This window comes from Abramis brama, assembly GCF_963993115.1.
Source record: "Abramis brama genome assembly, chromosome: 2".
Lineage (NCBI taxonomy): Eukaryota > Metazoa > Chordata > Actinopteri > Cypriniformes > Leuciscidae > Abramis > Abramis brama.
The window spans coordinates 4,684,276-4,699,248 of record NC_139964.1 but is presented as its reverse complement, the minus strand read 5'-3'; the positions used below and the strand labels follow the sequence as shown (position 1 = coordinate 4,699,248).

Sequence of the window (14,973 nt, the reverse complement as noted above, 5' to 3'; positions counted from 1 at the left end):
TCTTTCTTGATTCCTGCCTCTCTTACAGATGAAGATGAGTGTGAGACACCGAATCCGTGTGGCAAAAACGCTCAGTGTTTCAATACACATGGAAGTTACTACTGCACCTGTGATGAAGGATTTCAACCAAATCCACCTAATTTCACAATATCAACCGGACAGTGTGTGGGTACGAGAGGGGTTTATCTGATAAACTATGATTACTATGACTACTATGATTAAAACACTATGATTAATACCAACTGTTTCCCCAACAGATATCAATGAGTGTTTTGAGAAGACCTCTGCATGCTCAGATGATATGGTGTGTGTGAACACCGTTGGCTCTTATAACTGCACGTGTCCTGAAGGATTTGATCTTGACACAAAACTAGACTCATCATGTGAAGGTGAGCGGCCTCACTCGTATTGCTTTCCATTGACTGTTAATCAAACCAAAGAACTTCAGTTTCAGAAATTATACCTTTTTATTAATGGTCAACATGTGCCTTCCAGAACAAATGTTTGGCTTTCATTATTTTGACATTTACAGTGGCAGTTCTGACTTTGGCATTATTTTCATTAAAGAGTTAAAAAGAATAGTCAAACATTCGCTCACATTTAATGATGCACAGATATCATTAAAACCTTTTCATTTATGGAGTCAGATGAAATAACGCGAGAATACATTTCCAAATGTATTTCATTTAATCAAAAATACTTTGCCACGAGAAAAGACAGTAACACGTAGAGACCTTCCGTGCTGGTCGGATGCCGGACTTTGGGCCGATCGAGCGCGAGCTTACAATCACATTAAACATCATAACATTCTGTGTGTGTCTGCTGTCTTAACATCAAAGCGGTTTCAATATTATTAAATAAAAAGATGTTATCAAAGGAATCTGCATTCATGTGACTGACAGTCTTCTCTCTCTCTCTCTCTCTCTCTCTCTCTCTCTCTCTCTCTCTCTCTCTCTCAGACATCGATGAGTGTGAAAAAGATCCAGATGTTTGCGGCACAAACGCAGTGTGCAGTAATAAGATTGCCAGCTTCATCTGCGAATGTAACCCGGGGTACAGTAATTACGGCAACAGCCAGTCAAAATGCACCGGTGAGCGATCAAGTAGAATGCACTTTTCAAAAAATATATGTGCTTGTTTAAGTGTGATTAATTGTGTTGTGTTTAGTTGCTTTGTTACTGAATGTAAGGATGACTCAATGACTCGCTCATTGAGAAGACAGTGACTTACTGGTTTTAGTGTAATATATTTTAAAGTATCACTTCATTTTTCCCTCATTGCATATTGCTCTATTGAACATTTTTCATTATAAACATTTTTTATTTCATAAAGTTATGCATAAAGGTAAAAAAAAGCACTGGGAAATAAATTTAGGGGTCAAATATTGTCCCCTAATGGAAAAGGTATGACTGAAGTCTAAGTGGAAGAGAGGGGGAGAAGGAGGTATGCACCACTGAAATCTTGCTGAATCCACAATCTTGCTGAAATTGCTGCTTAGTAAAATAGTTATTTTTCAAAGTTTTGCAGTTTATTATATTATTGTCTTCATGCTGATTTCTGTCATTGCAGGTATAAATATAAAGCCGCTGGAAGGACGCAACGTAAGTTGAGTTTCTGAAATTGAAGTTGTAGAGACTCCGATCAATAATAGTCCAAACTGAAGCAGTGCAATAACATGTGCATTTTAGATATGTGTGTAATCTGAAATATGAATGTGCTTTTCTAATAATTGCTGATGGTTTATGGGGGCATTCAGTCCATATAAGCTGTGAATACTCTGCATACAAAAGCCAATTGAACGAATGAGTTTGTGGACTCGCTAATTAATTAATACTAGAAATTACTACAAATTCCCTTGTTATTTGAGGAGTAACATAAAGCTTACATAATAAAATGCTGGAAATACGTAACTGTCCGTCATTCATTTATTTGCCAAACCAGGGTTTTGGGTAAGCGGGTCCACGATAGCTTTGAAGCCTATACTCTCTGTCATCATCATTGTTCTGCATTCAATATGGGGGATTTAATGCGCAGAGAAAGCTGTCCACGAAGCTGTCCATTTCAACCACACATTCTCATTACTTCTTTTACAAACTTAAACTTTTATTCCAGTACTTCTGTGACAAAAGTTTGTTAGTTTGGATCAGGGCCGGCCCAAGGCATAAGCGAACTAAGTGGCTGCTTGGGGCCCCCTGGCCACCCCCTGTTTTTTTTACATATTAATTAACTTAAACAAGTGACATGAATGAATGAATGAATGAATGAATAATTCTAGACAAGTAAAATTCTGATTTCATGATCAATATACCTGTCTACAACTGCTGCTGTGTCTGCCAGTGTTTGAGTCAAGCGCATAACCTCGCATGCAGACAATTCGTGCGCAAAGTCACGGTAATGTTAAGCCATGATACAAAAATTTGATTTGATCAATGATTGACATTTAAATCAATGATTTATCCTTTAAATTTAATGATATTCAGAACAGAACAAGAATTAAAAAAATAACTATAAACAAGCCAAAACTAAATAATTTAAAGCGAAAGTGAAAGTAAGCGATTCGCGATGTATTTGGATGGTAAACTATTCTTTATTATAGGCTTCTTTGTACTTCACTCACGTTCCAATATCGACGGAAAAAATCATCCTTTTCACACGCAAAAATGTGCTTGGAAACATCACAGTGGAGCGGTGCTTACTGTGAACGGTATGAATTGTACTACTGACTATTTAAACAGAGCAGTGTAAGTTTTATATGTTAGGTTGACTATTTTATTATTATATATTTATTACGGCTATAATGAACAGGCTGCGATGTCAAGATTGCAATGCTGGAATATGTTTACAGTTTGTTTTCAGGAGTTTCAAAGAGTTAGTAAAAGAGTAAAGGAAAAGTTAAAACTTTTTTAACTACGCGTGGTGGGAGGGGGCCCCCAAATCAAATTCTGTTTAGGGCCCCCAAAAGGCTCGGGCCGGCACTGGTTTGGATACAAACACTGTCCAGTGTAGCGAGCAAAATACAGAAAAGCACCTTTAGAAAAGTATTTTCATTTCCACCAGTAGGTGGCGACAAATGTTTAAAAAAGATATGTCATTGAATCATTTGTTAAAGAAATTTGTTCAATAACACTGTCTGTGTCTCATTTCAGAGGCACTCAGCATACCCGGTTAAAGTCATCACTCACACATCGTCAAATTCTGTCTTCTTAATTTTGATTTCAGAGTCAGACTGAAAAGCTTCAAAATCTTCTAGAGCAGATCGAGAACATTACAGATCAAGAGCTTACTTTGACTGTAAGTCTTCAAGAGAATTTTTTTTTTATATATAAAATAATCAAATCAAATGTAATTGTCAGCTACATTATTGACATTGCAAGTCTGATTAATTGGCTTTCTTAATATTTACATTTACAGTATTTTTTTTTTTTTTTCTGATCAATAAATTAGACTCCAGTGACCGAGGTTTTGAATATGGTCCTCAACGCTTCAGGAGAGATTTCAGAGTCTTCATCATCAGTCCCAGCTGTACTAGCCTCCAACGGAAACCGTGTGTTAAAAGCCAACGAGAAACTCATCTCTATATTGGTGAAGCCGACAGACACACATGACAGAGTCAGTTTTACTCTTGCTGCTGTTGGTGAGTGGAGAAACTGTTATTATTGATGATGAAACTGAGCTTATATATGATATAGTTTATATAGAAAACACCCGCTTCAGCCACAGTCTTAGGGTCTTTTTACACAACACCGTTTTCAACTAAAAACGTAAAACTTTTTATACGTTTGGCCGTTCGTTTCCACAACAACAAAGAGTCAGTTTGGGTGCCTGAAAATGCAAAGTTTTGAAAACTCAAAGGAAACACTTCTGAGTTTTAAGCGTATCGTTGTCGTGTAAACGTAGGAGAGACCGGGGACAGTTGCAACACTTTTTGCACTTCTCTCAGTTACTCAGAGACTATTGGGACTAGATCGAGCAAATTTGTACATATTAAACTCTATAACATTTAAAGATGATTATATATGACATATCGTTCACAGTATTTATTTGAATGGAAGAAGCCAGATGCTGCAACTGACCCCGACCCAGGGGACAGTTGCAACACAACCATGGGACAGCTGCAACATGTTAAAAATACCTTAAATTTCACTAATTAACTTTAGCTTTTTGTCTCAATGAGCATATAGAATTCTGAAAATATGAACTGTTTTAGGCCTATAGTATTATTTATTTCTATAATAATATTATTGTAACCTATTATTTATTTATTTAGTGATATTTATCAAATAACAGTTATTGAGTTTTGTTTGTTTATGTGTAGAACATAGGCCTACATATATTCAGTGTGCAGGTGTTACAGATGATATTCAATCTCTCCATATTTCAGTGCCAGACAGGAAGAATTGAACAATTTGCAATGCAACAAACTTTTATTAAACATGCAATTTATAACTTGTTGCAACTGTCCCCAAACCATCAGCCATGACACACTGACTTTGACACATGCTAACTATGTCACTTAGAAGTCAACAAAACAATAATTCAAACTAAGTAAGTTGAAATGTTACTTTCATACCTCCAAAACAAGTTTTGTTCAATAAATTCAGCAGCAGATGTTGAATATGTCTACTGTCTTTTTGGTGGGGGGAGGGTCTAACTGTGCATGTGCAGTATGAGTGTCATCACTCTAGTCAAGTCAAGTCAAGTTTATTTATATAGCGCTTTTCACAACACAGGTTGTATCAAAGCAGCTTCACAGTATTAAATTAAAATAATACATCAATGTTTGTTTCTAGTGGAAAATGTCCACGTTTGGCAATGCTGATCAATAGTATTGTTGATTGCTTAATTAAATTAAATAAAATATCCCCAAATATCCCCAACTGAGCAAGCCAAAGGCAACAGTGGCAAGGAACCGAAAAACTCCATCAGGTGACCTAATGGAGAAAAAAAAAAACCTTGGGAGAACCCAGGCTCAGTCGGGGGCCAGTTCTCCTCTGGCGTTTATAAACTAGAGGTCGGATTTAACTGTAAGATTAAAAGTATTATATGAATGCCTGGCTGAAGAGATGCGTCTTTAATCTAGTTTTAAACTGGGAGAGCGAGTCTGAGCAACGAACAGTATCAGGAAGACTATTCCAGAGTTTTGGAGCTAAATGTGAAAATGCTCTCCCTCCTTTGGTGGATCTGGATATCCTAGGTATGACCAAAAGCCTCGAATTTATTGATCTTTAAAGAGCGCGATGGATTATAGGGCGATAGAAGATCCGTTAAATAGACTGGAGCTAAGCCGTTTAGGGCTTTATAAGTCAGTAGCGATACCTTATAATTAATACGGAACTTTATAGGTAGCCAATGCAGTGATGATAAAATTGGTGTTATATGATCATATTTTCTTGATCTAGTAAGAACTCTAGCGGCGGCATTTTGGACTAACTGTAGCTTGTTTATTGAGGATGCAGGACAACCAGCTAATAAAGCATTACAGTAATCTAGTCTCAAGGTCATGAATGCATGAACTAACTTTTCTGCATCAGAAACTGATAGGATATTACGTAGCTTAGCAATGTTTCTAAGATGGAAAAAGGCTGTTCTTGTAACATATGAAATATGATTATCAAAAGACAGGTTGCAGTCTAATATAACACCCAGGTCTTTTACTGTAGAGGATAAAGTAACAGGACATCCTACTATGTTAAAGTTGTATTGTGAGAGGTTTTGTGAGCGGTTTTTTGAACCGATAAGTATTACCTCTGTCTTGTCTGGATTTAATAAAAGAAAATTGCGCGTCATCCAATCTTTTATATCTTTAACACACTCTGTCAGTTTGGATAATTTAGCGTTTTCATCCGGCCGTGATGAAATATAGATTTGAGTGTCATCAGCATAACAATGGAAACTAATTCCATGTTTCCTTATAATATTTCCAAGTGGCATCATATATATTGAGAATAACAGAGGGCCTAACACGGATCCCTGCGGCACTCCATAGTTTACTGGAGTTATGATCGATTTTTCTCCACTTAAATAGACAAAATGGTAGCGGTCTGATAAGTATGATCTGAACCAGTTTAATGCTTGTCCTTGAACACCAGTATAATTATTGTGTGATCTATAGTATCGAACGCAGCACTAAGATCAAGTAAAACTAGTATTGAGATACAGCCTTGGTCAGAAGCTAAAAGTAAATCATTTGTGATTTTAACAAGCGCAGTTTCAGTGCTATGGTGCGGCCTGAATCCAGACTGAAACTTTTCATAGATGTCATTTTCTTGCAAGAAAGAGCCCAGTTGTGCGGACACCACTTTTTCTAATATTTTAGACATAAATGGAAGATTTGAAATGGGTCTATAATTTGCTAGATTATTAAGATCTAATTGTGGTTTCTTAATGAGAGGTTTTATAACTGCCAGTTAAAATGTTCTTGGAACATGACCTAAAGATAAAGATGAGTTAATAATATTGAGGAGAGGCTCTTCCACTACAGGTAACACTTCTTTCAGTAGTTTAGTTGGTATAGGATCTAATAAACATGTTGTTGTTTTAGATGAAGTGATAAGTTTATTTAACTCTTTTTGTTCTATAGTTGTAAAGCACTGTAATTGTTCTTGAGGGGTGATAATTGAGGCTGAATTATAAGGCGGGATTGAGGATTGAACGTTTACAATTGTGGTTCTGATGTTTTCTATTTTCTCAGTGAAGAACTTCATGAAATCATTACTACTAAACTGTAACGGGATATTTTGTTCGGGTGACGTCTGTTTATTTGTTAGTCTAGCCACGGTGTTAAATAAAAACCTAGGATTGTTTTGGTTATTTTCTATTAGTTTGCGGAGGTGCTCAGCCCTGGCCGCTTTTAGGGCCTTTTTATAACGTGACATACTGTCTTTCCACGCGATTCTAAAGACCTCTAAATTAGTTTGTTTCCATTTACGCTCTAAATTACGGGTTTCTCTCTTTAGAACACGTGTAGTATTGTTATACCATGGTGCTTTACTTTTCTCTCTGACCTTTTTTAATCTAATAGGTGCAACAATATCCAATTTTCCAGAGAGAATGGTACTCATAGTGCTAGTTAATTCCTCTAGTTCATCTGTTTGTTTGGGTTCACTGAGCAGCTGAGACAGATCAGATAAGCAATTTGAAAAATGATCTATGGTGGATGGACTCTAGCTTGTTTCTGATTGGAGAAAAATGACATGTTGCAACCATCCCCTGTTGCAACACTCCCCGGTCTCCCCTACCCTAAGATGAATCAACTAAAGATAAAAGAAGACATTACATCTCTCAAGATCTCTGCAGAAGAGGATTAAACAACTCCAGCTTGACTTAATTTAATTCTGGGGATTTTGCTGTGTACAAAGTTAATTGATTAGTTCAAACTAGTAATTAGATGAAATAGTTATTTTATTTTAGTCTTTTTATTGTTTTGTTTTTTTGCACATTTGTGCAGATTGAATCAACTTTAATAAAAATAAATAAAAAATAAAAAAAACATAACTGCTTATTTTCTAAATCAGAGGTTGAAATCTTCATGGTTGGATCCAGTGTCACCTTAGATAAAATCCCTCGACTTGTCACAACAAATTGTTCTATGGACATCGATCTCATTGGGATCGCCAAGAACAACAATGAAACAAGTATGTGAGATGTGTTTTAATACAACATTTTAAATAAAACATTTTTAGAAGATATATCACTACATTTAACTAAAGGTTTTAATGTGTTGAATACAAGTTTCTTCTGTTTCTGTCACACAGGATCAGCTGCTGTGGCTTTCATGAGTTATAACACAATGGAGAATTTACTGAAGCCAGACTTCTTCAACCCATCAACTGACACGAATAAAACCATGATGTCCACTGTAATCTCAATTACTCTTCTCAATACCACCAACGCTAAACTCACCAAACCAGTCAACATCACCATCAAACACATCAGAGTGAGAGACTGAAATGTGTTTTTGTCCAACCTGAGAACTGATGAACATCTGAAAACATCTAATATTCAGTGTTATACTATTTTCTGCATGTTCTTTCTAAATTTTGCAGGAGTTTGACCCCGACGGTTCTCTGTCCTGTGTGTACTGGAACATCAGCGAGTGGATTGTAGATGGTTGTTCTGTTTTAGAGACCAACAGCAGCTACACTGTGTGTTCCTGTGTTCATCTGTCCACATTCGCTCTCATCATGCAAACCAGCCGCCCATCAGAGGTACGAGAACATTTATAGTGAGCATTGAAGAACAGCACAGATTTGGCACTCATGTACTCTGACATGTTTCCTCAGAGCGACTCACTGCTGGATGTGTTGAATTTGGTGTGTGTGATCGTGGGGCTGGTGTTCTTCAGTTTGGCCCTGTTGACCTTTGCCCTTTGTCAGTGGAGTCCTGGAGTGAATAATGTGGCTCGAATCAACCTCTGCGTGAGTCTTCTGTTGGCTCACCTTCTGTTCCTGCTCACACAACAGTTCCTGAGCCTCATACGCCGTCATCAGGTGAGAATGATGAAGGAGCCCTACAGCTCAGCTCAGTCTCACTGAGAATCATCATAACCGTCTCTCATGATCTCCAGGTGTTGTGTGCCGTGATATCAGGTGTGCTGCACTTCCTCTTTCTCTCCGGCTTTGTGTGGATGTTCATTGAAGCTGTGCTGCTCTTCATCTGTGTGAAGAACCTATCACAGATCAGCTCCAAAAGGAGGGGTGTGCTTAGGAGTGGATTCCTGTGTGTGATTGGATATACGGTTGCTCTGGTTGTGGTGGCTGTGTCTGCTGGGGTGAATCCTAAAGGCTACGGAAGTGAAAAGTGAGTTTAGTTTGAACGACTCAGAGATCAACACCTTCATCCTTCATGTTTGTTCATTTAATTATTTTTCTTCCTCTAAACAGGTGCTGGATTAAAATGGATAAAGGCTTTATCTGGAGTTTTCTGGGACCTGTTTGCGTCATACTAGCAGTAAGCACATTTCTCATCATGACTTTGGATTAAAAGGAAAAGTGATTAAAGATTAATTACTGTTGTTTCTCTTACTGTGCAGTTAAACGTGATTCTCTTCATCTACATCATCATCAGTCTGACCTCCACCTTGAAAAATCTGAACGCTGAAGTTTCACATATTAAACAAACCAAGTAACAAACAATATGATTTGAACACTCCATGAAATGTGTATATTGTTATATGCTGCATATTTCTAGACACCTTTAACCTTATTTTGATTATTCTCAGGTTAGGTAAAGTCAAATGTGTCCTAAATCATAAGCATCTGAATGTTCATACTCACAATCCACAGGTCAGAAGACTTCTTCGTGGTCTGTTCAGCTCACTTTTTTAGAAATCAAAGACTTTTGGCAGGCGAGAGTAGCAAAAGAGTTTCTTAGTTTCAATTAAATATAGTTTTATTATCTACAGGTTAATTAGTTTACATATAAAGTACTAATATAAAAAACAAGACAAAACAACATCAAGAGTAAATCGTTTACAAGCGTTGTAACACCGGAGAGGCCATTAAGAATCAGCATCTGCCTTCATCTTCTCCTTTCAGCCTTTTATAGACCATCTGATTTCTTGAGGTCGTCATCTTTGGAAATCCCCTCATAAATTATTGGTCTCTTACATACAATTTATCCAGTCCTAAGTCTTGAGGTGTCATGAGTTCTGGGAATTCATTTCGGACCTGTCTTTGTAAAGCCTTTCGCCTCTTAGTCTTCCTTCTTCAGACTTTTCTTCTTTGTTGCATTCTGCGCTTCGTCCGCAACACATCTGACGGTAATGCTTGCATTTATCTTCTTTCTTTAGCAAAGCTCTTTCTAATACATGTTTTGTTCCTCTCTATGCTTTTTAATTAATGCTTAAAACATTAAGTGTGGTATGTTTTTCTTTATAAACCACTTTCTCAAAAAACATTTTACAATAACAATTGCAGAGTTTTTCTTCATAAACCACTTTCTTAATAAACAAGTTTCAAGTGTGGTTGATTACAATACAGAAGTGTTCTACAGACAAAAAGGCATACTTATAACAGGACAATTGCAGATTTTCCACAACAATATAATCAATAAATATATATTAACTCTCCATCTTTCTCTGCAGGAATATGACATTTAAAACACTGGCTCAGTTTGTGGTTCTTGGTTGCTCCTGGATTCTGGGTTTCTGGAAGGGGCTGGAGATCTTCTTCCTGATCTTGAACTCCCAGCAGGGAACCTTCATGTTCCTGGTCTATTGTGTCCTCAGTGATCAGGTCAGACATCAGTACAGACAGCCTACCAGAAAATAATCTCTCACCTACTTTATATTAAAGGGTTAGTTCCCAAAAATGAAAATTAGCCCATGATTTACCTGCCCTTAAGTCATCCTAGGTGTATATGACATTCTTCTTTCAGACGAATACAATCAGAGTTATATTAAAAAATGTCCTGGCTCTTCCAAGCTTTATAATGGCAGTGAATGGCCGTTTCGGTGAAAGAGTGACCCTTGACCTGACGCACAACGTAATGGCGAACACGGAGATAGAGCAAAACAAAACACCAGTCACAAATTAGTTTAAAAAGAAAAATTTTTGAGAGAAAATGTGAGAGGAGCTTGAGTTTGTTGCCCAGCCCTGTTTGTTTGAACCGTGAGAGGCGTCAAAGCTTACGCCACTCCTACATCTACGTCATACATGCGTCACTGGTTACTCTTTTGGTGCAAGTCGACTTGCGTACGGCCGTCTGCCAGAAGCTAGTCGTTTTAGTCGATATATTTTTCTCACACCTATTTTAGCTTCAGGTTCTAAAGGTTAAGTTAATTTTTCATTTCTCATCTTCTAAAATTAAATTCTTGAAAAATAACCTAGACATATTCTGTGTTTTTGTTTTTTTAACCAGAGTTTAAAACTATTTCTCTTCTCATTCTTGTCCAGGTCAGGCAGCAGTACAGGAAGTTCTTCAGAAGTCTTTGCTGTGGACTCAAATTAACACCATCAAGAAACAGTGAAGACACAAGCATCCATATTCAGCAAAGGAAGTGCCATTCTTATGAAAGTGACACGACCGTCTCAGTTACAAATTTCACTAGTTAACATGCTATATATTTACAGCGGTCAACACACTTATGTGAATCTATACATTTCTTTAAGTGCAACATTTCTTTGGTAGAGGAACTACCATGATTTTTAGAGGCTTGTATACTGGGTTACACTTTTAATACGCTAACAAAAATAATAAGATAAAGCAATTATTTTTCAGTTTAAAGTGTTTTATTAAAGCAGTGTGATATCTGTAACATTTCAAATCTTATTTTCTTTTAAACAATCTATTCAAAACTCAAAACATATTCATAACTCATAATCTCACAATCCAAAAAGATCCCACAGAAGTTATTTGTGAATAAACAAATTTAGTTTCACAATTAAAAACAATAACATAAATTGCCTGTAATAAAACAGAAAAAGGTTTCATATGATTTTGCATAAGAAATGAACCACAATATCAGTAGTTTGAATCATTTATTTTAAATAAATCTAGTATTTGTTACAAATTTGTCCTCTATCTGACTTTGAGCTTTTGAGTTTCTCACCATATAACTTCTGCATCAAGTGTTGTTTCACATACTTAGAAGAGAGAGGATCCAAGCATCACTTTGAGCCACCACTATATTGGAAATGACTTTTAGTGGCATCAGCAGAACCGTATTAGACCGTATTAGCAGAAAAAGTACAGGCTGCTTTCACAGAAAGTCTTCCCTGAGGTGTCCAAAGGATCAGGCTGCTGATAAGAAACTATATTATTGTAGCCCTGCAACATCACAACATGCTCTACTGTCCATCTCTGGAATAAGTAAACTTAGATGTGTTAGATGTGTGTAGTTGACAACAAAACGCTGGCCAAGAGTTCGCAGCTGGAGACTTTCTGCTGGACTTGACCCAAAGCAAACTAAAATGGGGGGAAACTAAAAATTTAGGAAGCTATAAATGTACATGACGAACACCAGTCTATAAACCAGTCTAGTCCAGCAATGTTTTTGGTTCAGATAGTCTCTCATTGGCAGTACATTACAGAATAATAGTTCGACAGTTTCAGCAGCCCCTCATATTCATCCTTTAAATACTATGAAACCAAAAATTCCCAATGGCAATGTCTCCAGCATTGCAGTATACACGGCTCAAGAAGCCGGCAAAACATTTGCGATAGTGTCCTTGGCACTCTGGCTTAATCTTTCGGGAAACTTGACCTCATACTCGACAATCAAGTCCTATTTCGGAAGAGGAAGACCCTCCCCGGTGACACGCCGTTTCATCCTGGGACGGACAATGTCTTGAGTTGTTAAGTTAACCGTGCGATTATCCAGTGTTGGAACGTTAACTGTGCAACCACAAAGTGCCTGAGAAAGTAGAGAAGAACGGGATAAGAAAAATACAGACAGGGAAGAAAAGAGTTTGTAAGCAAACTCTTAATATAGGAGCCCATCTTACCTCTTTGAGTGTAATTTTTGCAGAGTAAATGATCCGTCTCTTCTGTACACTGGATGTGGCTTATCCTTCACCAAAAACACCACATCTGCGGGATATTTGATGGCGTCTCATCCTAATCATAATATTTTTAGCCTTTTCAATGAAATCCAAATAATCAAATCAATTAAAAAAAAATTCATTGAAAAGGCTAAAAATATTATGTTGTACAAGGACAGTGCTGCTATAATTAATAAAGTAAACCTAACTCAGAAATTGGGCTCTATATGAGTTCATGAATGATTGTGAAATAATGATTATGTTAAAACACAACCAACACCATTAGATCACCTTTTGTATTTGTTCATCTGGCTTTTATAGCTCAGGTACAGCAGCCAAACAAAATCTAAAGTTAATGATTTAAGGGTCAAGAGCCCAACTACACTCTCAGAAAAAAAGGTACAAAAGCTGTCTCTGTGGCGGTACCTTTTCAAAAGGTACACTTTTGTACCTAAAGAGTACATATTAGTCCCTCAAAGGTACATATTACTAATATTACTAATCTGTGTATATTAAATATGGAGTAATTTCAGCCACAATCTTAGATGAAATCAAATGAAGACAAGAGACATTAAATCTGTGAAGATCTCAGCAGAGGAGGATTAAACAACTCCACAAACAGCATTACCAGCTTCACTTATTACTAACCAGACTGACTTTATTTCTGTCAGACGTCTACATAAGTTTTATTGAGATTTAACAGAGGTTTAACTCTGTTTCATTTGCAGTCACCATAACAGTGATTAGTGTTTCCATTAGTTGGGCTCTTAAAGGGACACTAGGTAACTTTTTAACCTTAACTGAACAGCTTCGGAGTCAGTGGAATGGTTATATTACTTATTTCGGGTTGAATGGTGGTGGTTTCGCACCCCCCTGGTGCCCGAGAGCGGAAAAAACTCACTTGCAACTTTGGGCCGGCGGGTCGGCGGCCTCGCCGTCAGGAAGTATCGCGTGATATCAGGTCTCGCGATGTAACGAATTGCTTGACGGCACTGCACACGTACACGCCCCCATTCAAGCACCGGCTAGCTATACGCAAAGGGCAACGATAGACTGAGTTATGGCTGAGCCTGTAAAAAAAGAAGCAGAAAGCTAGGAAATCTTTGTCGGAGGACCAACGAAGAGGAAACGGGAGACTGACCGAGCAAGAAGTCAGACTCGAGTAAATATATCGGACCGGCTTTTTCAGAATGGCGAGAACTGAGAGAAACAGAAGCCTGCAAAACGGATGCTGACCTGGCCTTCTTGCTGTTGCACTTGTAAGTATCTTTGGAATAAACTGTGTTTAATATTTAAATTTCAAGTAATTGCGACCTCAGGATGTTTGCTATTGTCTGTAAAGGTTTTTATTATGATCGCTGTCTGTTACGGGCTTACTAGTACGCTAGATACTAGGCTATAACTTTGATGTTAGCATTGTCATTAGCAAACACGTTTGATTTCTGTAGTTGTTTGGCCGTTCCTCTGTCGGTTTTATTTGTGTAACTTACACTTTTATTTTATGTCACTAAGTCAACACGTCTGATAATAGACAATATCAGACGCGCAAAATGTTGCACATATCATGATCGAGCTAGAAAAAACGTTCTGATGTTTTCTTAGACAAGCAAAGGTAAACCATCATTCTACCAGATGAAGTTATAGACCTTGCTAATATAACTTTAGACAAATATTAGCCTCCGATATATATATATTTTTTTTTTATGCTCATGCCCATTCTTCCAAAAACAAACAAACACGAAAGCAGCAGTTCGCCTCGTTCATATCGTTCGTTCCCGGTAAAAATAATAGTATGCATGACAACACAATAAAAAAAAAAAAATCGCCATCAGTCGGAAAGAAAGTATTGCTTTACTTGCCTCGGTAGACATAACTGGTTTTAAATAGCCAGTTCCTCTGCTCAGCTGGGTTGACAGCTGATCAGCTGGGTTGCTCGTGGCAAGGGGGGGAGGGATAACAGTTCGTTTTTACAACAGAGTGTTTGAAAGCATTTACTACCAGACACTAGGGGGAGCTTTGTAGAGAAAAAACACTCAGACTTGCCTAGTGTCCCTTTAAAGCGCAAGCAAACCATCTACGGTACAAGCCGGATTCCACCATATCTTTATGTACACAATATTAATCTTTTACATTGTAATCCTTTTATTTGTAATATTTGGCATGTTTGTGTGCCGCTGTGGGTCCCTGTGTGTTTAATAAGCAGAGTGTGTGTGTAATAAGCGCAGTGTGTGTGTAATAAGCAGAGTGTACGCGCGTTGTGGACCCGCCTGTAGGCGCACATTACTAACACGCTCATTAAAGAACAAAAAAAATATTGTGCCATCGACTTTAGACCAGGTTTCAGTCGGTCAGCGGCTCAGTCTATTTCTGTTCCTCAAAATAGCAACGCGCCAACAATGTGCGCGCCAACACACCTCGTTCTCAGACCAGCAGCCCATGGGCGCATAAATGGGTGCAAATGCATTTGCTATTTAGACAACGTGGCGCAGGA

General features: G+C 37.6%; 1 protein-coding gene across 2 annotated transcripts in view; it reads left to right on the top strand.

Annotated features, from left to right (window-relative positions):
• The window catches only part of LOC311077535 (adhesion G protein-coupled receptor E3-like), a 71,856-nt gene extending 60,344 nt beyond the window's left edge, over positions 1 to 11,512 (top strand). Inside the window, exons 5-19 of one of the 2 annotated variants that reach the window (XM_084106066.1) lie at positions 29 to 169; positions 258 to 389; positions 960 to 1,091; positions 1,570 to 1,601; positions 3,220 to 3,291; positions 3,445 to 3,634; positions 7,515 to 7,634; positions 7,755 to 7,936; positions 8,046 to 8,207; positions 8,283 to 8,489; positions 8,567 to 8,799; positions 8,883 to 8,949; positions 9,032 to 9,123; positions 10,085 to 10,235; positions 10,896 to 11,512. In XM_084106066.1, the coding sequence (XP_083962192.1) occupies positions 29 to 169; positions 258 to 389; positions 960 to 1,091; positions 1,570 to 1,601; positions 3,220 to 3,291; positions 3,445 to 3,634; positions 7,515 to 7,634; positions 7,755 to 7,936; positions 8,046 to 8,207; positions 8,283 to 8,489; positions 8,567 to 8,799; positions 8,883 to 8,949; positions 9,032 to 9,123; positions 10,085 to 10,235; positions 10,896 to 11,054 (2,072 nt within the window). In that variant the 3' untranslated portion in view covers positions 11,055 to 11,512. The remainder of the gene's footprint in view (positions 1 to 28; positions 170 to 257; positions 390 to 959; positions 1,092 to 1,569; positions 1,602 to 3,219; positions 3,292 to 3,444; positions 3,635 to 7,514; positions 7,635 to 7,754; positions 7,937 to 8,045; positions 8,208 to 8,282; positions 8,490 to 8,566; positions 8,800 to 8,882; positions 8,950 to 9,031; positions 9,124 to 10,084; positions 10,236 to 10,895) is intronic. The other variant, XM_084106067.1, reaches the window with a different exon arrangement.
• Positions 11,513 to 14,973: the final 3,461 nt, after the last annotated feature.